Here is a 26,327-nt window from a genome sequence, read left to right as displayed (position 1 = left end):
AAGCTTGCCTGGATCAACGTAGGAATGTATTAAATTCAGTGGGCACTTTTTAGCGACTGGTACAATTAACCCCCCGCTTTTTTGCACATCGATTTCTGCTGAACTGTTCATAAACCTTAGGCCCTGGAAATATAGCTTACATTTTTATTTGTAGCAGTGTTGTGCAGGTTTATTGATCTTGCTCAAATCATTTTTTAAATTATTTAGAAAAAACTAAATGTGTTTTTGTGCCTCACACCCCCCAAATGTAAGTTAATAAGTTAACTTTTAAAAAAGTTAGCTGCTCTGCTTTCAGAAAAGTGTGTCTCTTATGTCCAGGTGCCAGGAGGAGTGCCCAGTGGGCACATATGGGCCACAGTGCGCCCTCCACTGTGACTGTCAGAATGGGGCCAAGTGTTACCATATAAATGGGGCGTGTCTGTGTGACACTGGCTTTAAAGGGCCTCACTGTCAAGACAGATTCTGCCCCCCAGGGTTATACGGTCTCATCTGTGACAAGTACTGCCCCTGCAATACTACAAATACCCTCAGGTAAGCATAAACCAATCTAACAGTTGACACAAACTGGACAAATATATATATATATAGCTGAACTGCTGTTATCATCATCTGCAGTGTGTACAGACACAGTATTTGTTCCTGCCATGCATCGCGGCACCTGACTGCACTAATTAGGTTCTCTCCCTGTAAAGGCAAAAAGCTCATTAGAGAAATCAGTTGATGCTATGCAGGGTAAGAATATATTTGTCAACACTGCAGGGCTTATTGCAGTCCAGAATCTATGATTATCCCTGTCATGTACAGTATGGATGTGTCCTTTAATAATGCTAATGCAAAAATACAGTCAGAAGGCGTTTGACTAACCGTATTAATGGTATCCCTTTTACATCCTATTACATTGAGTGCCTTATAAAAATGTTAAAATCCTGGAAGTTATTCACACCAACAGAAATGGTCAGAAATTGGTACAGTTAATATATAATATTGTGTCACATTAACCCCTTAACACTGTAAGGCTTATTACACACTAAGGCATATTATTCAGTAACTACAGAGACTTGTGTAGAAACTAGTGGGGCTATTCTTTGGTGTTAGAAGTTTGTAATAGTACGGCCAGCGGTCCATCATAGGCTATTAAATGGTTTAATGTGCATTAATTTATGTTTTAGAAAAATAAATAGGAAGTTTGCTCTAAAAACGATTTAAGTTAAAAAGCAATTGAGTTTTTGTCTGAAATAAAAGCAGTGTTTTGTAGGTCCACATTTGTTCAGAGTAACAGTCTTTTGGAGTGTGTTTTTTTTAAGCTATTTGTCTTGGCAGATTTGCAGCAGGTTGTTCAGGTTGGATGACGCTTTTGGACAGCAATTTTGAAACAGTGCCCTAGATGCTCAGTGGGATTGAGGTCAGGACTTGAAATGGGCCATTCCGCCTGGGCATTCACCTTTTTGTTTTTGAACCACTCCATTGTTACTATGGCCTTGCACTACTATGGCCTTGATCAGTGTGTTGCTAAAACGTCCCAAGCTTTTGTTTCTCAGCAGACTGAAGCATATTGAGTTTCAGTTTTTTATGTCTGTTTTTCTGTACCTTATTGTTTCAGTTTTAACAAGGTGCCACAGCCATGCTGACAAAGTTCAGCTTTGGAAATTGGGCATCACTTTACTTGAATGGTCCACTGCAGATGCCATAATCTTGACCTAAACCTTATATCTAACTGCAAACCTTAAAAGGTTAGGGTTAGGTGTAGGGTTACATTCATTAGACATTTAGACGTTATTGGTCATTTACATTCAACTTCAGTTTAATACACATTCAGTTAAAGTTGAATGTCAGGTGAACATCTACGAGACATCTACAATCTACCATCCAAGTAAAGTGATGCCTTAACTTGATTAATTTAAGACTGCAACAATATAAGTGAAAAAGTCTTAAATGAAAAAAAAAAACACTTGGGTTGGGCTATTTATGTAAGGCACTGTAATGACATAGGATAATAATTAATACAATTGTATTAATCTTAGTCTAAGTATATTCTAAGCATATTCAAGAAATGCTTGTACCTGGTGCTAATATGTTTAATTTCTTTGGGGCACAATACAGGAATGTCAGTGTATGATACAATGGTTTTGGTTGTAAGGCATTTTACCATGGCACCACCATGAACCAAAACCGCAAGCAGGCCAAAAAGGATCTATATTTAAAGCCAGCTAATTGTAGCTTTAATCGGAGCACTAGTAGAATAAGTCGCTATGGACCTCTTTCTCCATGAAAGGCAACAGCCAGCTCCGCCCTCATCACTTTACAGCCTGACCCCGAGGTTTAGCTCCGAGAGCCATTTTACTTCATTTAACTTGCAAGTCGAATTTTCAACACCTTTCAGCGGTACCGTACCACTTGCTCTTTATCGTGACCTGTGCTTCATTCATTATTTCTAAGCCGCATTCATGGCTAATGCAATGTTAATGTCCTGATATGGGCGGATTGGGCACCAAGACAGCGGAGCTCATTACAGTATGAAGGAGAAAAAGGGTGCTCCATCCACCTGAAGGGAGCACCCAGACTGCAGGATGGATGAAGCCCTGCCTGGCCTGGGTTGCTTACCTTTACCCTGGTGTTGACGTTGTTGTTGTTGGAATACTGAAGTATTTGTGTTGCCCTTTTCTTTTTTTTTGTACTCACTCTCTTTACCTATCTTCTCATGTCTCTTACCTCTTCTTCAGCTGTCACCCTCTCTCAGGGGAATGCTCCTGTGCAGCAGGATGGACAGGGCTTTACTGCAATGAGACCTGTCCCCCAGGCTATTACGGCGAGGGTTGCAGCCTCCAGTGCCACTGTGCCAACGGAGCAGACTGCCATGGAGTCAGCGGGGCCTGTGTCTGTGCTCCTGGCTTCACCGTGAGTCCAAGCTTGATTGTCCGAGTTGCCAGTCTAATCTAAATGATGAAATAGTGTAAAAGAACTCCTGATCTCAGTGTAAAAATAGTTACTGATTGCTGACCATTTTGTGACTAAACTCAACTTAGTTTAGTTAAATGTTCTCCATACTCACTAGGATTTGAACGTATCACATCATCCTGCTTGATGAGCAGACAGTTAGACTGTAGGGCCATCCTGGATCTGTGAAATTGAGTTAAACATTGCATAAAAACACAGTTTTTTTTTCTTTTGGACACATATATGTACATGGTTTTACAGATCTATAGTGGCTCAACTGCTTGCTTGCTAAGAGACTGATCATAAGTTCTGATCATACGTTCCAATCAATCATAAATTCAGTCAACACCACAACTCTTCATGATCAGGATGGGAAGGTGGGAAGGTTTCCCCCATGTGATAGGAGCAGTTCTAGCCTGCAGATGGACACAAAATCATCAAATTATTTAATCTCAATTCAGTATGTATTGTTAAAGTAAGATGAGTTAACTCAAAAATTCTTTGTAATCAGAGCTTATGTTTATTACAGGAGATAACATTGCTTCTTTTTCAAGGAGTGGGTCTTTTTGTGGGTGTAATCACAGTATGAGGAGTATCAAGAAGAAATAAAGATTCATTGTCAAGGAAATCTGACACTTGACGGCTGAGCTATCTCACAAAGTTATTTTCATGTTATCTTACTTGAGGCAATAGTCAGTGCAAGTCAGTAAGTGACGTTTATCGCTTTGAAAGCGATCTCTTCAGCGAGGTCGTGCATACACACACACAGATGTACACTCACTCACACACTTGCAATCTCTCGCAAGGAGGCTGAGAACAAGGTGAGACTCTTTAAGCTCAGCAGGCACTGGAGCTTAATGCTGCCTCATAATGGATGTGCCCTATTACACGGCAGGTTCGGACTTAATACAAAGACCTTGCCAAATGGAGGAAGGGGAGCCAGGTACATGGACTCAGAAATAGATTATGTTTTCCAGACCAGACTCCCTCTGACATTAATAATAAAGTGGCCGGTGTATGGAGCATGTTACACAAATCAGAGTGATGGATCAAAACAGCTGCTGGATCCGCTTTCTTCCACTACTTTCTGATAAGCGAAGAAAGAAAAGGGATTGCAGATAAAAAAAACAAAAAAAACAAAGAGGATGCAATACACTGGTGGTCAGAATCGATTAAGAATTAAAGTAGTATACGCCAGTGACCTGCCCAATGGTTTTTTTGGTGCTGTTTTTTTTAATGTGGCATGCTCTCAACAGTTTCAGGTTTGGAAATAAGGTCATTTATTAAGTATTTAAGTCATGTGACTTATGTGATGGGTTGAGGCAACAAATGCTGTGACCTGATGTTACAAGTCTATTTACAACAGCACTACGACAGGCTCAGAGAATACACATATTATATATATATATATATATATATATATATATATATATATATTTTTTTTTTTTTTTTTTCTCCCAATTTGGTATTACACACCCATTAAAAACACTCCCTAGTACTAGCATTGATGCCAACAATAGGAGACGAAAGACTTAACACGTCTTCTCCAATACATGCAAAGCCAGACACCACCTCCTTTTTTTAAAACTGCTGCTGATGTGGCATTGCTGAGCAGCCAACATGCTCGAACAAAAGTGCATTTATACTTTTTAACTGGATTTACATTTCATAGTCTGCATATGTGTGAAAACAGGCCGTGGTATCGAAAACAAGCAAGCAGCGTTAATGCAGCACCTGCAGGACAGCAAGGCTGAAACTGAAGGATTTAAATATTCTTCATCTTCTAAATGATTTATGTTCATTTTATGGAGCGATGTGTAAAAAAGCTGCGGTGGGATTTTACGTGACGTTTACGTAACGTCTTATTCTGTGAGATTATTTGCTGGCTGCAAAGTACAAACTCAATTACTGCCTGATGAATGTATATTGACCATTACTTAAGAGCATGTACATGCGTTAATTGGATTTCTGACAAAATCATATTTTCTGCAGTTCTCAGATAATGAAGTGAAGAGATTGTAGCCAGGTTAGCTTTTTTCTTGCCCTTACTCACTCCCCCAGATTTGGCTTTCTTGAGTCTTACCAGTAAATAAATAATCAAGTACTTGCCCTTTTAAAGTGTGTTTAGCTCCAGTTTGGTAGTCAGCTGAGGTAGTTTTTTTTTAAGGAAGCAGCTATTTGGAAAAGATGGTGAAAGGCTTACCTATGTGGATCTCTGTTGGCCTTGGAGAAAACCCTTGCACAGGAAAAGTTACAATGCCTGGTTCACATAGAAACCCATATTCCCATAACTAGCAAAGTCTGGTGGTGATGTGCTTCTCTCAACACCAACACGCTGTTCTCCTGAAGTTGTCGTCTCATTTAACCATTTCTTGTTTTCCCCAGAGTTTGAATCAAGACTGTTATGTAACAGTTTTATGGTTTTGGAATTGGCCCGCATTGTAGCCCTGTTTTTATCATGCCCAAAGTGTTTGAGGTTCACAGCAGGGTTGTCAGTTCCATATACCAAACTCTCATTATTCAGCCATGCCAAGGTAAATACAGTTTGAAATTGTATGGCCTTGTGAATGTTCTTCTTTGACTCCATTAAAGAAAGACAGTCAATCTCGGTGAACAGGTTCCACTGCACGTACCTTTCGCTATAGAGAGTGGAAGTTCTGCAGAAGAGAAGAAGTGCACTCCATGCTGGAGATAAAGGCCAAAGCAGTGGGTCCGATTAAGACAAGCAGAGAGAGAGAGAGAGAGACGCCTCTGCCAAGTTTTACCTTGGCTGGAGCCACCGCTCTGTCTGGTGACAGAGCCACTCTGGCGATTTGAACCAGCGAGTGGAGGCACAGACTGCGTCGTCTTTTCCCCCCACCTGCTCTCAGTCTTGGATTTAAGGAGCCTTGTGCCAGTTCCATTAAACACAGCTAGAACAGCCTTGGCCAAAGCAGCCGAGGCAGCCGCCATTCGACGGAATGGGGACATCACGCTCCGATTCCCAGCAAGATCTTGTATTCGCTCTCCTAGGACAACAGGGTTGAGTGATTTGGCCTGGACCTGAAAGAATAATGGACATGTAGTGGCCACTAGGCCTCTTTGCTGAGGAGCTCTTATGCATTGATATGTCTGAGGGAAATAGGTGAAGCTCTTTGTTGTTTTGATGCTGGTACTATGCTGAGTTTAGGACTTAAAGAAGGTGGTGGCACTGTGAAACACAGTATGTAAAGCACATGGAAAAGCATTATGCCTCTGCCTCTCCCTGTGAAGGACCAGTAGTGTGGAAAGCTTGCTGTGCTTTGCTCTATTTGGGTCGTATGCAGTTATCATTATTCTGGCAGCATGAAATCTTTTCATCTTCACAACGCCTGACTTCTTATGAGCGCCACTAAACCATTGTACGTTGCACAAATTAGTTCTTCTGAGCCATACATATCATGACTCTGCTGCAAGCTGTTTTCGCACCATTCACAGGCTTCACAGCCAACTCTGGTCTTCGCACGTTTTCAGCATTGTGTTGTTTAGGGGCCAACAAACAAATTTAGAATCTGAATTTGAGAAAGGGTGTTCGTTTGATCTCAATGTGTTCTTCATCATCTTCATTGTTTATCTATGCCATTACAAATATTTCAGGTCTACATTTTATTTCAGCTCACAGCCCAATTTACTCTGCCGTATTCCCGTAAAGTGACATAACTTATTCACATGCTGTTCTGCTCTATTCCGTAACATCTTAAGACATGACAAATTCATTGTGGCCAAGAACAGCTCGCCCTCTAAATGGAAGACTTCCTTCATCCCCTAAGAGAAGTTTCTTCGCTAGTTCCTCAGTGAGTGGTCTAAACCTAGTTCGTTCAGAGGAGTCTCCAAATCCCTGTGTTCATTTGTGGCTTGGAGATGCCTTTCAGCACCAAATCACTCATCAGAAAATTTGCCAGCAAACTTTCCAGCCAGCACGTGCTGCTGAAGCTCACAAACTACTTTGTCGCATCTCCACAACCTCCTGCAAGAGAATTGCCAGTGTTAGCAGTATGGAAGCTGTCACTTTCCGGTGGAACAAAGATAACCGCACCGTAGATTGATAAAAAATTAATTCGCAGATGTAAGCTTTTCATGTGGGCATGAGGGGAGAGAATGGGCGCAGAAGGAACGCCAGCGTACGTGAGACAAAGAGAGCAAGGAGAGGAGGAGGGGGAGGAAAGGCAAAGGGAAATGATAGAGAGTGGAGAGCTGGCAATGAGACGTGAGAGCATGTGAGGGACTGATTGAGAGACTGAGCAATAGAATAAGGGAGATAGTGAGAGAAAGAGAGAGGGAGATTCACTTTGAGTCCCTCTCGCTGCCCCCAGCACCCCATGGAATGTCTCATCCAGGCTTCATGCTCAAACTTACTACTGGATGCTAATGAGCGTGCTCCATCCCCAGCGCTGGCGAGAGGCAAGCAGGAGCCGCCCTGCGCCCTGCTGCTGCTCAGCTAATTGGAAGGCTAAATCATTGTGTCAGCTGTCAGTCAGAGGCAGGGATGAGACAGCCGATTGCTCATGATGACCAGCTCCGAGAGAGAGCGAGGAGCCCGGTAAAGCTCAGAGAATTTTGCGGGACCCCAGCTCAGCTGGGGCCGGGGCTTTGAGGGCTCTGCATGCGTCTCGGTCACCAGCCACTGGACGATAATGGCTGAGTTGAGGGGCTGAGGGACCGGGTGCTGCGCAGAATACCGGCTCATTAAAACAGAGGCGAGCTTGGCTCTGGCACTAGAGCTCCGAGCCCTCCTCCGCTCCCACATGCTGGAGAGATGGAGAGAAGGGCCAATTCCCACCCCCCTCCACTACCCCCTCTCATTCTGGGAAGGGATGACCGTGTGGATTTGGTGCGGGTCTTACACAGTGATTGCATACAGGTTTTTTGTGTTTGGTGGCAGTTTGTTAATGCACAGTGAATGTTCAGTGAGATTCTGATACTAATAAGAGGAAATGAGTGGCCTTAGTAGTGGTATTATTAATTAGCACCATTATTGTTACCCCTAGGAGCTGGGTCTGTGCGGAGCTGCAAAAAATGACAATTTCCAGACAGTGAACTAGTTTGCCTCTAGCCAGCTAGCCTGCTGATCATTTGATGCTTGATATTTTCTTATTCTTACCTGTGTGTGTTTTTGTGTTTGTGTATGTGTGTGTGGGTGGGTGTGTGTACATATGTTTCTCAGGGAGATGACTGCTCCCACTCGTGCCCTCTTGGATTTTATGGAACTAACTGTTCATCCACCTGCCACTGCCATAATCAGGCCTCATGTTCCCCTATTGATGGCTCCTGCATCTGCAAAGAAGGTACATTCTCTCTCGCTCACTTCTTGTTCTCACTCTCTTTTAAAGTGTTTTAAAACTCATACTCGATAGATAGATTATGGATATTTGCATAAGCCCAGACAAGGTTGTAGCATGAGGAATATGAATGAAGTTGATATTTAAGCAGAATCAGAATTTGCACAATTGATAAAGATGCCAAAAATGCATTTATTAAGTATTTTATGTGACTTTGGTTGGCGTGAAAAACGCTAGGACATGCTTAGGTATTATACGCCTACTTACTACCCTGTCATTTTGCCTCACAATGAAATATGCTAATTTTCCTTTTATAGAGGAAACGATAAGCTATGCTTTATTAGCTTGTTTACAGTTCTACAAAGGGCTCAAATAAGCCAAATATTATAGCATTGTTTTAGTAACACTGTAACAAAATACTGTAATTATTCCCAAGTCTTCCCAGATAGTGTTGCTGTCCTCTAGTTTTGTCCTCTCAGTGCGATGTGCTGTGACATTGTAGTTGGTGACCTTTTAGCCTTGCCTTCACTCACTGTCATGGGTTTAGCTTTCTTGAGTATTACCAGAAAAAAGCTGGTACTTTCCCTGCTTTTGTGTGGTTAGCTTCAGGTTCAGCTGAGGTAGCCCATTTTATTGTTGGAGGAAATACATGGTAAAAGTCAGTTGGCTAGTGTTAGCTTTTAACCGAGCGTGAATCCTGTTTGCTTCCTGTGCTTTCTGTTCATCTTGTGCTTGGGATTGAGCTCCTCTTCTGCAGACACTCACACAGAAAAAGTAGTCATGAGCGGTCATGAGTCCTGGTTTATACAGCAACCCGTATTCCTATAACTAGCAGAGTCTGGAGGCGATGTGCTGCTCTCCAGTATCAGCAAGACTATATTCTCCAGAAGTCGCCATCTTGTTTTACCGTGTTACCAGCTTTGAGCTAAGGCTTTAATTAGTGTTCTGGATTATGCGCATTTTGGGGAAGTACATAACAGTTGTGGACTGTTAGACCTGGCCTATTATCCAGCTCTGTCTTGGTTATGTTGGATTTTCTTTTGAAGGAGGACACAAAACTGCAAGATAAATACAGTTTAATTTTCAAGCACCTATTTAAGACAATCATTGATGTTTGAGAATTATTTTCCATCTCGGTTTGTAGAAACCGCAGTATTGACCAGTTCAGTGTAAGCTGTTCACTCAATAGCACATGCACACTTTTCCAATACGACAATGGAACTCATTTCACATATTCATTTCTGTTTTACTTACAACAGTTTGTTACAACTAAACACTCTCCTTTAATCACCAGTCTGCACATAATCGCACTGAATCATGTGCAGTAGTCAATTTAGATGTAAAAAGCACAACAGCATGGCCTGAACTCCTGAGAGCTGTGTGCGTTCATGGCAGCTGGCTGACCGCAGTCGACTGTGCTTGGGGACAGCAATGGTGCTGCATAAACATGGGCTCGTGGCTTGTGGAGCCCAGCACCGCTAGGACATACGGCGGCGGCAGGGCTGCAGGCCCAGTCCCATCAGTCCGGGCACAGGCTCATTACAGACGCCACCTTTAATCTACATTCCATTCATAATTCACCACCCTGCTGAACGCCAGTGTTCTCCACGGCCTTCCTCCTCTATCTCTCTCTCTCACTTTCTCTTCCGCAGTCTCTCTCTATCATTCTCTTTCACTCGCTTATGCGTAGTCTTAAGCCATGCATATATTCCGTTCATTGACCACAGTGCAGCTCAGGCAGTGGGAGGCTTAGGTCTTCCCGATGCCTTCATCAGATATGACCTTGCTTCCACTCTCTTCCCTCTCTTGCTCTCGCCTATTGATTGGACTCAATTATAGACTGGAGTGGGCACAATCGAGCAAAGAGGGAGCCGCACAATGTCGTCTGTAGTGGGTTTTGTTGACAAGTGTTCTGGACTCTCCTCCTCTGGTTACATAGATTAAGGCTGTGAGTGAGTAAATAGATGAGATGGTGAATGAATAGGCTTTCCAGTGTCTATTCATTGGGTGTCATCAGTTCCACAACACAAAAGACTCAGATTTCGACCAATTATGGAGAGGCTGTAAACACAAAGAGCAAACACTGTACCGTAAAAGCATAAACTTCATAGTAACATATTGTGTCAGAATTTAATGATGAATGGGCCAATAGAAATGCTCTAAAATCACCTTGAATAAATGTTTTTGCCCTGACTGCCTTTAAGAACGCAACCTTACAAATCACGCTGTCTCTGCCTGTGTTTTTCCCTCTGCCTCATTCTTTCCCTGTGCCCTATATCACAGGTTGGCAGGGTGTTGACTGTTCCATCTTGTGCTCCAGTGGAACATGGGGTCTGGGCTGTAACCAAACCTGTGTGTGTGTAAACGGGGCAGCCTGTGACCCAATGGATGGCTCTTGCACCTGTGCGCCGGGCTGGAGGGACGAACACTGCCAGCTGTCTTGCCCAGTGAGTGTGTGTGGGTGTGTGGGGGAATGTATGTGTTTTCACCAGCTATACTGTCTCTTGTCTGCCTGGAGCCAAACACAGTGTATTCATCCTGACAGTGTGCAGTGTTGGACTGATATGGATTTGTTTCTGTGTGTGTGTGTGTGTGTGTGTGTGTGTGTGTGTGTGTGTGTGTGTGTGTGTGTGTTTGTCTATGTCAGGACGGCACCTACGGGCTGGATTGTCGGGAACACTGTGATTGTAACCATGCCGATGGATGCGACCCTGTCAGTGGTTATTGCCATTGTTTGGCAGGTTGGACAGGTGAGTAACAGTGCACTGTGATTAACTGATAGGTGAATGATAAACCTAGCTGGAAAGCCCACACATACAACAGCTAATGGCCCAGACAACATATAGGGAGAGTTACACCAGCTTGTGTGTAGCAACAGGTATGACAGAGCCATTTTTATTCCTCTCTGATAGAAAGGAGGTCTGTGGAATTCTTAGAGAAGGTCCACAAAATTTAGCAAATTAGTATTCCAGACTATATGGGTTTGTACTGCGCAGCTGTTTAATGTTACTATAGTAATCAGCTCTGCAGCTAAATGATCCTTTACATTATCATTAAGTCCAGACTTGTCCCCAGTTAAATGTCCTGATCCCTCTGACATTTTTTCAAACATTAAACCGAACAGGGTAAATTAAAATTGATTTGCCGTAATAAGCTCCAAATGCAGCAGAATTAATATCGTTTATTATAGTCGTCACATTCCTTGCGACCGGGACACTCTTACAACAGACCTGTAGATCTTTTCTTGCATCCGTATGACGTCCAGGCCACATTATAAACGGACGGACAATATAAACTACTAACTGATCACAACAAATTTGAAAAACTCTTACTTCTGTACAAATTGTTCCAGCTGTCAGCCTGAAGGCAGTCCATTATAGGTAGTTTCTGAACAACAGAGTATTTATAATGATCTGGCTGTTTCAAACATGCCATGTAATTACCCTCTGCTCACTCAGGAAGGAGCTATGAGCAATTTGTTTACACACTGAGCAGGCTTTCAAACTGCGCTAAACCTTTCTGTGATAAAGAAGTGCCTGACACTGGAGCTGTGGTTCCACGTTAACAGAGCCAGAGAGAGGAACAGGCTGATCTTCTGTGTTCAGTAGGAGGTGGAAGGCTTGTGCTGGAGAGGTTATGCCTGCAGGGGCTCCTATGTCTCCCTCCACCCAGGCACCTGTTCCGGGAACTGGTTCTGCTTTTATTAGCTGCAAGAAGTGAGTCAGCCGCGCAAATATCTCACGCTCTGAATCCTACCGTGGTCTCGGACATCTGCTCGCCCTAATGGACTCGCCAGGGTGCAAATGGGCCCAAGAGACACACAGAGAATGTAAAGAGATACATGGTGCATGGCAGTGATTTACAGGCATGAACAAATTTGTTGGTACCATTCCATGAAAACAAAGGAACTCATAGCTTTATCTGAAACAGACTAGAGTTACTGGTGTCCATTATTGTTTACTGTATATTTACTTTGCTTTTGATATCAGATTCAACTGGATTTTGGTATCACTTTGCCTTGTAGTTGCTCACCTGACATTTAACTGAAAATTGGGCATCACTTTGGATACGTTGGATGGTCCACTGTAGATGCCTTGTTGATGCTCACATGTTGATACTAACATGTATTAAATACAACTGAACTCTACATTAAATGTAAATGACTGAATGAATGTAACCCTACACCTAACCCTAGCGCTAGCCTCAACCCTACCCTTGGATCAACCCTAAATCCTGACCCCAACCCTAATCTTAATCTAAACCTTAAATCTAACTCTAAAACTAACCATAAAAATGGAAGGGTTGCATTCAATAGACATTTACATTTAACTTGAAATGCATTTAGATAAACATCTATGATACATCTACAATGGTAAAAACTAAAGTTTTACCAAATATTTTGTAAAATAACACAAATGAATGAAAATGGCATGGACAGAAATCTGAGAAGCCTTAACTTAATATCTTGTTGCAGAACCTTGAAAAGGGAACAGTGCAAACAAGCAATTTTTGTAGCTCTTAATGAGACTTCTGCACCTGTCAGCAGATAGTTGTGCCCATTCTTCCTGAGCAAGCTGCTCTAGCTGTCCCAGGTTTGAAGGGTGCCTTCTCCAGACTGCATGCTTCAGTTAAACCTCAACAGGGCCCATAGAAGGCCACTTCAGAATAGTCTCAGACGTTCTTGGTGGCTTTGAGGACCCATGACCTAAGCCTGAGACTGAGAGCTTTTTGACACTGGGTAGTACATTTTGCTCTAGAATGGTTTGATAGTCTTGAGAGCAGCCCCACAACTTCCAGAAGCATCTTAGCTGAAAGAAAAAAGCGCAGAATAGTGGGATTAGATGTACCTTGACTTTGGAGTGCAGCTTGTATTTCTTGGAAAGGATTCATTGTCCTCTTGTTTAATCCAAGGTCGATTTTCGTCTTGCTGTCGTGTCCAGTGAGGTTGCCTAGAGTCCCATGGAGCTTAAACATTTTTACCTTACTTGCAACTGTACTCACATAAACATTAGGCTGCCTGGAGACGTTCTCATAGCCTTCACCTTTAACATTCGTATTTGTAATTTTCTTTCTGATCTCCTCAGACAGAATATATGATACCAAACATCATGTTTATGTGCAGTGTGGAGCACACTGTAAAACAAAACAGCAGAGTAAGCCCTTGTCTCAATTTAAATAGACTGTAATAGTTATGAGATTGAAGACTTTGTATCACTCAAAAAACATCTAGTTGAGCCTTCATGGAAAGGAATGGTTAGATCCTCAATGTGTGTCAGCACTCCACAACTCCAATCACTGCCAAATTTCTCAGCGCATCACAGTTCCTAAGTCAGAATTTTGCATTGCTGCTGTAAATTAGCCATATGAAGCCCTAAGAAATCAATAGTAGTTGACATGTAGCTTGAAATGTACACACATATTTAAACATACAAATACTAATGTTTTAAATTTGACAAGCCTGGTCTTTTATCACCTAGTAGTACCAAACGTGAGTGCCAGCTTGAACCTGGCATTCTCATCGCTACACGTTCTGTGTAGTAGAGGCCTGCTTTGTTCTATATCAGCTGTTATGTCACGTGATGCTAAACAGCATTGTGAAGTGCGTCTGCTACCTGGTGTCTGGTGGCTTTGATGGAGTACAGAGTTGAGATGGAAGTAGAGAGCAGAGCTGTTCAGCATGTTGATTGATTTGTACAGCCCTAAACGTGACTTGTATTCATTAACAATAGAAAACAATTTCTACAATTGCAGAGACTGCTTGTTTATAGTCTCAAGACCAGTGGAGTACTATAACACTAGGTGATACCATTTTACTTGTTTACCTTCTGTTCGACAACAGTGAAGCTCTAAGTCATCTGTTAGGGACGGTCTAAAAATGACCTAAAGATTATTGTTTTTATCATGCTCTCTGTAGGAGGTTTGCTTACAGGGGCAATGTTACTACAACTGATGATGTATTTCACAGTTCTTACTCTTGTAGTTGTACCTATTTTTCTTCTTATTATTATTATTAATATTATTGTTGTTGTTGTTATTATTAATATTATACACTGACCCTTAATATAATGAAAGTAGCTGTAAAATGTCTCCCTTTCAAAAATAAATAAATAAAGCTGCAGGTGAGGATGAACTATTTTGTTTCCAGCTAAGGATTATCTTCATTATGGATTAATCTGTTGATTATTTTCTCCATTAATCTATTTATTGGTTGGCTCTGAAAATATTAAGAAATTTGTGGAATTTTTTTGCATCCCCCATCTCCCAATACCTTTATTAAGCAAATGTACACAGTTATGCTAAACATTGTGGTATACCTAAAACCGGCAGACTGCTGCAACCCTAGCCTGATAGTCCAGAGAGCTGTTTAGTTCAACGTGTGATGGTATGGTTTGCATAATTTAGATTTTTTTCACTGGCAGTAGAAGAGGTTTTACACTTACTGAGTGGGGGGGGGGGTGATGGGGCAACTGTGTCACCATGGTAACTAGACTAACTATCACCGGGGACAGGCCAAGATCAATAGTATAAAGCTAGTGTCCAGTTGCCTAAACAAGGTCACAAGGCCTGGTGAAGGCATAACTGATACCATTATCAGTTTTTAAGAAATGTTAATTTTATTTTTACAAGGAACTTTTAGGAATATTAAGTAGTGTTTAATAGAAAATGGAAACTAATACAGTTTATCTCAGCATGTCTGGTATATTTTTTATAGAACAAAATCTAATTATATTTGATTTACAGTTATAGCAATATAAGCATGCATATTGCAATCTGTATTGAAATACATTAAGCGATACCCCACCTTTGGAAAGAGAGTGTGTGGCTCATTAAGTGGGTTATAATAAGATATGGTAAATCATCAATACTAATAAATATGGTATTACAGATGCAGCTTTGAGAGCAGCTCCTGTATAGGGAAGATAAAGCCTGGAAGCAGTGCAGAGGCTCCACAGGGAAAAAGTGGCATAGGAGTCGGATGTGAGCTACAGGTAGAAGGACAGAAGGAGACATGAAGGATAGATTGAAGGTGGACGTATGCCTTGGGATAGACAGGTTGAGAATATGTTTTATCAAAGTGGAGGGAAATGGGAAGAGAAAAAGATTAAATGCTCAGTCAGAGAGCGAGAGAGAGAATGTGTGTGTGTGTCTGTAGAGTGGGAAGGAAAGACAGGGAGCGGAGAGCAGGGACGTGGTGTTTGGAGAGCTGAAGAATAAGAGCACCTCATGTAGTGCAGGCTCTGTGTTGAATTGTTCATTGTTCAATATATACAGTATTACCCTGCATGCACGTCTCTGTTAACTCTCAGAAGTGAAGCGTCTTCCTTGGGAAACAGAAAATAGAACAATTTCTTTCAGTCCGTCTCGGCAACCCTGTCTGCTGCACATGAGCCAGAATGTATCGCTTTTTGTTTTTTTTACTGACATGTTCACTTTCCTCACTCACACACCACATTTTACTCATTCACTCTCTAATGAAGTTCTAATGAGTGTGTTACACAACCTGGACATACAGTAGAAATGTACAGTGATAGAATGTACAATCACAGAGATGTGTGTACTGCTTTTGTTTCTGTGTGTGTGGGGGGGGGGGAGGGGGGTGAACATATGTACTGTTCTGTCACCTCTTACTAATATGGGTACTAATTGGATATTTTTTTTGTTGTTGTTGAAGATCTAAAGTGACTGTCCTTCCTTCTGTCCTTCATGTTGTTCTTTTTGTCTTTATTTTATTTATGACTTCTTTATTTTTATTTCTATCGTCCCTTTCTTTTTTCTTCTTTTGTTTATTTTTTAGTTTTTCAGTCTCTGTTTTCTTTTGTCCTTACTTTGACTTTTATCTTTCTTTTTTTCTTCTTTTTTCTTCTTCTGTCCAGATTTTTTTCTTTTCTTTTTTTCTTTCCCTACTGTATTTTTGTTTTTCATTCATATCTGTCTTCCTCTTCTTTATTTCTTTATGTCTTTCTGTCTTTTTCTTTACATTTATGTCTTTCTTTCTTTATTTTGTATTTATTTACTTCAAATCCTTCCTTCTTTCTTTCTCTTTTTTATTCATTCTTTCCTTCTTTATATGACTTCTTTCTTTATGTCCTTCATTCTGTTCTTCTCTTCTTGTTTTTTCTTTTTCTTTGCTTTTTTTTCTTCTTTTCCTACTCCGTTTTTTATTTGATCTTTTTTCTTTTTCTTCATCTGTCTTTCTTTTTCTTTATTTATATTATATATTTTCTTCCATTCATCCTGCTTTCCTTCCTCTGCCTTTACGTTCTCTTTTTTCTTTCTTTCTTTCTTTCTTTCTTTCTTTCTTTCTTTCTTCCTTCCTTTTATTCTATCTTTCCCTTTCTTTATCTTTTTCTTTCCATTTCTTTCAGTTTCTGTCCTTTTTTTCTTTCTCTACTGTATTTTTGTCTTTTATTCTATATTCTTTCTATTTTTTCTTTCTTTATTTGTCTTTCTTTCTTTCTTTATTTTTTCCCATTCATGCTGCCTTCTTTCCTTCTGTTTTTCTATATATCTGTCTTTATTTATTTATTTGTTTGTTTGTTTGTTTGTTTATTACTTTCAGTCCTTCATTACATTCCTTCTGCCCTTATTTGTTCTTTTTCCTTTTTGCATTCTTTGACTTCTTTCTTTCTTACTTTCTTTCCTTTTCCTTTTTCTGTTCTTACTTTATTTCATTCTTTCTTTCTCTTTCTTTAACTTTCTTTATTTATTCATGTCTTTCTCTCACTTTTTTCCATTCTGTCTTGCTTGCTTTGAGTTTTTCTTTCTTTCTTCTTTCGTCCTGCCCTTCATTTTGTTCTTTATGTCCTTCTTTTTTTTCTTTGTGCATTCTTTGACTTCTTTCTTTCTTCCTCTTTCTTTTGTTCTTTATTTTTTTTTTATTTCCATACTTTTCCGTATTTTTGTCTTAATGCTTCTTCTTTCTTTCTTTCTTTCTTTCTCTTTCTTTCTCTTTTTCTTTCTTCTTTCATTCAACCTTTCCTACTTTCTGTATTTCTATCCTTCGTTCTTTCTCACTTTTGTTCTTTCTTTCATCTCTGTTCTTTTTTTTAATTTGCCTTCTTTCTCCGTCTTTATTCTTTTTCCATCTTTCTTTCTTTCTTTCTTTCTTTCTCTATCAGTCTATCAGTTTCGCTCAGTTGGCACAGTTGCACGTATCAGACATTTGACTGATATAAGGGTGGAAGAGTGGAAAACAGCTGACGTTTTAACAAAGAAGACTGGTTTTAGGTCGGAGAGAGTAATTGGGAGTTCTATCAGTACAAATAAAGCTTCGTTGTCTCCAGCCCTTACAGCATTTGTGATTAGTGCTCTGGCTGGTGGTTTGACTAAGGTCCCTTTCCCAGCGTTATTTGTAAATCTGTGTATTTCTGAGGACAAGAATAGTGAGGAGCAGCTTCTCTTAGTGAGAGGCCCACAGATGTTGTCTTTCTCAACAGCTGGTAAGACAGTTAAGAAACTGTACCAGAACTGTGTTCAATCTTTTCATTCAGCTAAGAGGAAGATTTGAGTGAAAATGAAAAGCCCAGCTCTCTGTTACATTATTCGTTCTTCCTTCCTGTTTGTTTTTTCATTTATTTCCTGCTTTCTTTGTCTTGTTTCTTTTTCTATGATTTCTAGTCCTTTTTTGCTTGATTTCTTCATACCTTCCTTCCATTTTTCCTTTCCTCTCCATTTTTCCTCCTCCCCCCTCAGCTGCACAGGCTCTATGTTTGCAGCCATTAAGCACTCGCTGTACTTTTCTCTTCTTATTCATTGCTGACACTAAAGGCAGAAAGGGTGGTAGGGTAGTGTGTTTTTTCTGCTCAGGCCAACAGCAGCTCAAACAGGCTTGCCCCCTCTTTGAAGCACACTAGCTGGGCTTGTCTTAATCGCCTGCCCCTGCAGCCCCCACATCGTCAGCGTTCCCCTTCCCCCCATCCACTGCCACTTCTCCGCTCCTCCACAAAGGCAGTGCAGGTATGGAGGCCGTGCTCGGAGTTTGGAGCTGGTTCTAATTCAAAGCCGAGCCACTAATGCTGCTTTAATGGCTGTGCCACTCGCTTGGAGAAGTCTCTGTCAAAGGAAATTTCAAATGAGGGCTCCTGAGAAAAGGCTGGTTGAAAGGGTGCTCATAATATGTGTGTGTGTGTGTGTGTGTGTGTGCGTGTGTGCGTGTGTGCGTGTGTGCGTGTGTGTGTGTGTGAAGGAAAAGAAAAGCTAGGGTGTGCATTCAGTTATATGTGGTTGTGTAAGTGTGTGTGTGCTGAACTCTCTAGTTTCTTCTGAATTTTTCTATATGGAGTTTAGCTTATCTTACACTCTTAATGATAATGGTGCATCCAATGGTTCCTTCAGAGATGCCACAGAAGAACCACCATGTTCGTTAGAGAGATCTGTCAGTGTGAAGAACCTTTAAAGCAGCATTATGCATGAAGGGCTCCCCCTACTGTCAGGAAGTGTAGTTCGTGCTTTGAGCCGCCACTAAAGGACACGCTTTTCACAAGCATTTCTGAACAAGCTGAGAGCTACAGAACTATCAGTATTATCCCTCCTACAGTATTATACTACTATTATCCCTCATACAGTCAGCTAAGTGATGCATGTGCCCCAGGAAAATGTTGCTGTGCCCCACTGCAGGACAAGCCTACACACATTCACTACAGGCACTACTTTTGCCATAATGCCCCAGCATTTATTAAATTTTTTTTTAATGGAGTAATGCACATTCATAAACATTTAAAAAAGAAGTCAGTCACACAACAGGCTAGGTAATGATGGCTCATAGCTATACGTTTTGGTTAACAGTATAACCTACCAAAATACATATTAGACTACGAAAGCAAAAGCATTAATTAAACAAATTAAAAGCAACGGCATTATTTGCGGTGGCTGGTAAACATGGCACTGATAACACAAGCTTACATAATAAGTGTTGTAATATAGCCAACAATGTTACAATATGAATATACTACTAAAACAATATTACACATTTTAACTAGTAATCTTATTAGGCAGGCAGAGAGGTACAGTTGTGCCCCTTTAAATTCTGCATGTGCTCCAGTACAACAAGCAAGTAGTCAACAAACACCCCTGCTAGAACCACTTTTGGTTCTATAGAGCTCTGTAAGTGTGAGTGTTTGTAGCTGCAGCAGAGCCAGTGTGCTGTGGGTTCTCTTATCCTTTTTGTAGAAACCTGCTGACTGATATTTTAGATATCAGTTTTTGTTTATTATCACATGCGCGTGTTTATAGTCATGTATGCATGGGTAAAACCGACCTCTTTTTGGCCATATTACACAGACTTCTGACACTGCACTTCAGCATTTCCAATTCAGGCAGTCCATCTCTTCTGTTTGTGAGTGTGTGCGAGTGTGTGTGTCCCTGGTGGACCTCTCCTCTGCTACTCTCCACACAAGCCTTCTCGCAGCTGAAAGAGAATGGCAGAGGAGGCCGGGCCGCTCGAGGGACTCGGCCCTGTTAATGAACACGCTGCACTGGCAGGGAGGCCCAGTCTGATCAAAAATACATACGGAGCAGAGCACAGCGCCGCAGCCCCGCCGCCGCAGCCAAGAGACGCCAGAACCCACACAACCCGCGCTTTCAAAACCAGGACTGATGTCTTCAGAGTGCCGCCGCCACTCAGCTCCGAGAGTGCATGCACACAGACACACACACACACACAGACACACACATGCACACATCCCCTCCTGGGTGTCAACTTAGCCTCGCTCTCGGACGCGCATACACAAGCGCACTTATGTGGAGTACTCACGCTGTGCTGTAGACTGCTCCTGTCCTGTCCCACCGGCTCCTTGTTTTTGGAGAGATGTGAGATCTGATGCTGTCACAGCTTTCTCCCAAAAAATGCTTATGTTTACTCTGCCCCGTGCACCTCTTACTTCTCCCTTTGGTTTGGGGTATTGTATATGTCTATGTGTGTCTTGTGTTTATTTTGGCCTAAAACAGAAAGAGAGAATGAGGGAATCTCATACCCTGTGTGCTAACATGTTTTTGCAACAGGGATCCACTGTGACAACGTCTGCCCTCAAGGTTTCTGGGGGCCGAACTGTTCCATGACCTGCTCGTGCCAGAACGGAGGCTCTTGCTCCCCCGAGGACGGCACCTGCGTGTGCGCTCCGGGCTACCGTGGCACCTCCTGTAAAAGAAGTAAGGCTTTCTTTCTGAGGCTCTCTCTCTCTCTCTCTCTCTCTCTCTCACACACACACACACACACACAGATATATAAGCCTATCACCATCTCAGGCATCTCAGGCAAACTTCTGGCTAAACCCCCCCTAGGTCCAACACAGTATACTGGTGCTAATCAAACAATCACAACTTTATCAAAGGAAGGCAGATATCTAAAATGGAACTGTAACTTTTAATGAATGTAAATTTGATTTCAGGTGATTTGAGAGTTTTTCTGTGTGTCTGGTCATCATGAAATGTTCACACAATGTAATGGGAAGCTGCTGTGTTCAACTGATGGGGGACAAAATGGACATATGGGTACATGGCCAGTCATATGAGTGTCTTGATTTGCCTTACCAACATATGAACAGTTCTCTCTGAGAGGTTTAGAATAGAATAGAATATATATTTGTGTAAATTTAATTAAAATGTATTTATATAGTGCTTTTTACAACGTGTTGTCACAAAGCAGCTTTACAGTGATCCTGGTCAGAGCCTATTTTGAGCAAGCCAGTGGCGACAGTGGCAAGGAAAAAGTCCCTTGGGTCAAGAGAAACAAATCGTGAGAGGAACCTAGACTAGATAAACAGTCACACGCATAGTCATGCAGTGAGGTGAGGATGAATCAATGCGAGGACCCAGAGCAGGACAGCAGGCAGCAGGGTAGTGGAGAGCCAGGTCTGGCGGTACCGGGATGGAACAGTTGGAACTGGGCATCTCAATACATACATTTTTGTGGGGTTTTACAGCGGGACACCAGGGCACCAGCACCCAACTACAAATAGACTCACATCAGCAGCGAGCAAAATAGCAGAATAGAATAGAATAGAAATACGTCATTTATCCTGTAGGAAATTGCTAAGACCTTTTTGGTCTTCCAGATCTTATCTTGACCTCGACAGTTCCCCTCAACTGCCATTTCTAAACAACACTGTAGATGCACGTTTGATAAGTATTAGTAGAAGGTTTGAAGACTCAAAGAATTAAGAAAGCCTGAGAATTTGATTCACATGACAGTTGCTAATTAGAGTTGGGGACATCTGAGTTATTGCAACACTTAGGATGTCCAAACTTCTGCACAGACCATATTGATGATTAAGATTGTGTTATAAAAAGCAAAGTAACTGTTCCTAGAGCATAGAATTTAAATGAACCATAATTCATGGTCTCACAGCCTGTGTTTAATCATATAACTCCCTATGTGGTATTTAGTATCGACAGATGTACTTTATTGCTCCCCCAAGGGGAAATTTGGGAAATAGCAGGCACCAGCAATGGCTCTAGCCCTCTAAGGGTTAAAACTCTTAAAACAAGCAAGAGCAGATGGTGAAAATCAGGGAGGGTCATGTCCACTACATCCACATACTGCCCCTTGAGGAGTTGAGTGTGGGGTGGCCCAGGAAAGGCTGAGTAGAACAGCACTTAGCCCCGGGTTCTAAATGCGGGCACGCCAACCCTTCATCACAGAGCAGGTCTTAATCACTCCAGCTGCACTCCTGGCCCCGCATCCCAGCTAGAGGCCGGGGGCCCGCGGGTGGCCTTCATCAGAGAAGCCTCTCACAAACTCTCTCCTTCTCCTTCTCCAAGCACGCTCAAGTGATAAGCCTGCTGATTGCTGGCCATTTCCGAGGGGTCAAAACCCGTAAATAGAAGCTGGCAACACAAATACGTTGACGTTTGGGAGGAGAAAAGAGGAGGTGTGTGTGTCTGTGTGCAAGTGTGTGTGTGTGTCCACGTAAGTCTGTGTGTGAATTTAGGGATTAGAGAGCGGAGAGAAAAGGGACGTGATTAATCTTCCCCACACCGCTCACTGTTCTACAATTATCTTAATTACAAAGGGTCTACCGCCCACAGAAGGAAAGGTCAGCCCGTGCTGCTTTCCCTCACTACTTAGCGCTACAGCAATTAAAGCAAATCAAGATCCTAATGAAGAAAAATGAGTGAGGAGCAGCACTTCCAGACGGGCCTGAGTGACGGAGGGAAGCCTTGCGCACTGCGTGACAATGAGCTGCACAATAAGAGAAAAAAACAAAGCCCCTAATTCACTCGACCCGCCTCACTCATCAAGCCTCTTCTGTTCATTGCTGAGATTATTTGAATACTGCCTATAATTAACGTTTTACGACCTCTTTTTGGCACCAGGACAGTGTCACTGTTGAGAAGCTGTTGAGATTTTCATCATAAACTACAGTACATATAAAATACATGAACTTTGCTTTGATTTTTTTTCTTTGCTTTTTTTCCTTTGCTCTGGTTTCTTTCATAGTTTCTCCGTGGACCTCAATGCTAATAGAACTGATAAATATTAATGGCCAACAGCTACTTGCTTATTTGTGTGACACTTTCTGTTTTCTTTCTGCCAATATCCTTCTATGTCTTAACCCTTAGAAGTAGAAAGTAATTTAATGGCATGTTATTATACAACAGAAATGTAATTACATAATAAGTATAATTGATAAAGCAGGTAATTACAAAAGAAGTTATATTTACTTTCCTTTTACGTTTGGTATCAACAGTTTCGACTCTGCATTTGAATCACTGTTAGCCTCTTTTCTCAGGCCCGTGACGTTAATGCCAATACCCATGATGTTGTCGCATTTACTTGATATTCAGTGACTGTGATATAACAAAACTGGCTGTCAGAAGTGACATCGTCTTGATCATTTTGAGCAAGAACATGAATAACAATATAAGTCACATATCAGGTGCATTTGACTGTTACTTTGATTGAAGCCCATGATATGCTCAGAAAAGTGTGTGTGACATAATTTAGCATGGTAACAAAAATAACAAAAACTATACAAATTACTATTTTATTAATAATAATTTAAATGAATAATATTGAAAGTAATATTGCCTCCCCGAGTTATACCGAGGGATACAGTGGCATGCAGTGGACCCCCGAATCAGATTTTATGTTACTGTGATCATTTGAGTACATTTTTGAAGTACCTATACTTTACATGAGTATTTCTGTCAGTACTTTTAACTTCTGTTTTACTCCATTTGAGAGGAAATATCTGTACTATTGACCTAATTACAGTCTCTTTCCTTTAAATGATTAATACTTTTTTAGTCAGACAGCTATTTTTTTAGTTTAGGTAGCTAATTGTGTGTGTTGCTGTTAGTAAATCTGAATCTGTGAAAGCTCCTGCGTGTGTAGAGTAAATGCGTATATAACCATTTCTGCCGTATCGTAATGTTCAACAAAACAGCCAAATGTGTTCAGCCTGTACCTTTATGTACCTTATGTACATTTTGCACCTTTATGTAGCCCAGATTACTGTCGTTATCGGCCCTGTTGAATAAAAGTGGTGGGGCGCAGAGTGGTCCTGTCACTATGACCAGAGGATGGCTAGTCTGAATGCTGCCAGCCATTGACATCCTGGGTCCTGAGAGAGCACAATTGACCTTGCTCTCTCCAGGGTGGGTAAATGGCACTTACATCACTCCAGTGCAGGCCGGCACTAGCGTCTGGTGGCCGATGCATCAGAGCCAGGGACACAGTGCTTACCTCTGAGCGCGTTGGTTGCCCTGTGACGGTGCATCGGCGGGAGTTCGGAAAATGAGGCAATGACAGGCTGTGCACTTGTCAGAGGAGATGTGTTGGTAATTGGTGATCCAAATTGGTATCCTTGGAAAAAGGGTACATATCAAATAATTATTTATAAAAAAAATATTTAAAAATAAATAGCCATCTGCATAGTGAACTAACCGTGTTTAATATTGATTAATTCTGCTAATCAGTTCCACCAGTTCAATAGAGTTAATGGTTAGTCCTCAGAGGTGGGAAGGCCAAATTCCAAATGATACCACCAGTCTCTTAAAACCTGTACATAACTGGAAACGGCTGCTCTAAGCTTAAAAAGTTAAACAGGAGAGAATGGGTTGTTCATTTCAGATAGGTGGCATCGTTTTACATTCTGCTAGTGCAAAAATCAGTTTGATTTAATAACTGAGATGCCAAAAGGAACAAAGAAATACTATAACAGAAGAAAAACAGACAGATTAATGTTAATCACATGTGATATGAAATCAGAGCTCAGAATGCAAAGTATTTACCACATTTAATTTTGTTTACATTAGTAAAAAGAAACAGATTAAAATGTTAAATATATATATTTTTGACACATGATACACATGTATATATCTATCACTTTAATAATAATAATTAGAAACTTTTACTTTAAAAACATTTAGGAGTGAGTACTTTTATACTTTTACTTGAGTGAAAAATGTAAATCAAACTACACCATTTACCTACACCAAGTAACTGTAGTATAAAGATTATACAATTTTAAACACTTAAAAGAAGATTAGTGTTTTATTTTTGTTATGTGCAATAGGACTATATAGATGTGTATGCATATAGACTACAGCACTCTAAAATGAACTGATAACTAAAAAGCAGGAGAAGGTTCTAAGAACAGTAAAGTGTTTACAGATAGCTGCTTCCTCACTTTGTTATGTAATTAAGATATTACAGTTAGCAGAAATTGTTTAGGCCAAGAAACAGAGAACTACTCGTAGAATTGCTAGACAATAAACTCAGAACCCTCAGTTTTTCTGCAGAAGATCTTCAGACTCTGGAGTATACAGAAAGAAACTTCATGGAAGAGTCATCAGAAGAAAACCATCACCATGAATTCATCCTCACCATAAAATTTGGCATGAAAGGTTTTCAAGGAAATATCTAAACACGCCTGATATATTTTGGAAACATGTCCTGTGGACTGATGAATGAAACTCTTTGGTCACAAATTAATCAAATCAAATCAAATTTATTTGTATAGCGCATTTTACAGCTGGCATTGTCACAAAGTTATGGTTAAGTTACAGTTAAGTTTGTATTTATTAGTTTATTATTGTAATACACAATGTGTTTTCATAAGTATGTTCCTCAGTGCTTAAAGAACACTGACGACCAACTGCACATTTCATTTTAGAGACAGTGTAATTAGTCATGTTTAAGTGGGCTAAGAAAAAGAAATAGAATAAAGGTCACTGTACTAGGTATAGTAGAGTATTTGGATAGTTTGGGAAATCTGAAGCTACTAGTGAATTTAGTCTGACAAAATATTGTGCCAAATGTCTTGTATCGTGAAAATATCTTTAAAAATTATGATATAACAATCACCTCTGATGATAATAATAATAATAAAAGCATATATTTAGAATCCATGTCAATTTCAACATAGTCGGAAGGCAGTAATAGCAGCAGAAATAGCAGTAGTAGGAGTTAGACTACAACAGCCTAAATTAATAGGAGAGAGCCAGAAGGTAACACAGACATGGGATCATCTTGAAACACTGGCACCTATCCTTTCCACTGGCATCCATCCGCTGCACTGTCCACAAACCTGAGTGATCCCATGAAAGCGGCAGGACTACCAGCATCTTAGTTTATCACAAATCCTTGTGCAATTCCATGAACCCCTGGATCTGTAACTAAAGGGAAACATTCATTTTCAAAAGTTAAACTGTTACTAAAAGCAAAAAAATTTAACAAAGGTGCAAACTTCAACATAGTCAGTAGGCAAATAGCAGGTAGGCAGTAGCAGGTGCGGGGGCAGCTGGTCTGACCCACGTAGCAGGGAAACCAAGAGGTTTGTTTTCCATTGGTGTCAGGCTTGACAAGTGGGCAGTCATTAACTCTGTGAAGGTGATAAAATTAGTTCTAATTGGATTTATGGAGTACAGAGAATGTGAACATTAGCGGAGTGTGGCTAACGAATTTGGCAGATCTGACTATAACAGCCTAGAAGGTAACACAGACACAGGATCACCCTGAAACACTGGCATCCATCCACTGCACTGTCCACAAACCTGAGGGATCCTGTGCAAGACACAGGACGGCAGCACCAACATCTCAGTTTACCACAATTCCCTGTACAATTCCGTGAATCCCTGGATTTGCAACATTTA

The 26,327-nt window shown here is 41.0% G+C and overlaps 1 protein-coding gene across 3 annotated transcripts in view; it reads left to right on the top strand.

Moving 5' to 3' along the window:
• Nucleotides 1–26,327, top strand: part of megf11 (multiple EGF-like-domains 11) — a 166,173-nt gene that overhangs the window by 112,945 nt on the left and 26,901 nt on the right. For all 3 annotated transcript variants that reach the window (XM_072695534.1, XM_072695535.1, XM_072695532.1), the window contains 6 exons: nucleotides 319–531; nucleotides 2,721–2,895; nucleotides 8,117–8,237; nucleotides 10,515–10,678; nucleotides 10,879–10,981; nucleotides 20,232–20,378. In XM_072695534.1, coding sequence (XP_072551635.1) covers nucleotides 319–531; nucleotides 2,721–2,895; nucleotides 8,117–8,237; nucleotides 10,515–10,678; nucleotides 10,879–10,981; nucleotides 20,232–20,378 — 923 coding nt within the window. The remainder of the gene's footprint in view (nucleotides 1–318; nucleotides 532–2,720; nucleotides 2,896–8,116; nucleotides 8,238–10,514; nucleotides 10,679–10,878; nucleotides 10,982–20,231; nucleotides 20,379–26,327) is intronic.

The sequence above is a fragment of the Salminus brasiliensis genome, chromosome 13, assembly GCF_030463535.1.
Source record: "Salminus brasiliensis chromosome 13, fSalBra1.hap2, whole genome shotgun sequence".
NCBI classification, from domain to species: domain Eukaryota; kingdom Metazoa; phylum Chordata; class Actinopteri; order Characiformes; family Bryconidae; genus Salminus; species Salminus brasiliensis.
This window is presented reverse-complemented; position numbering and strand designations above follow the sequence as displayed.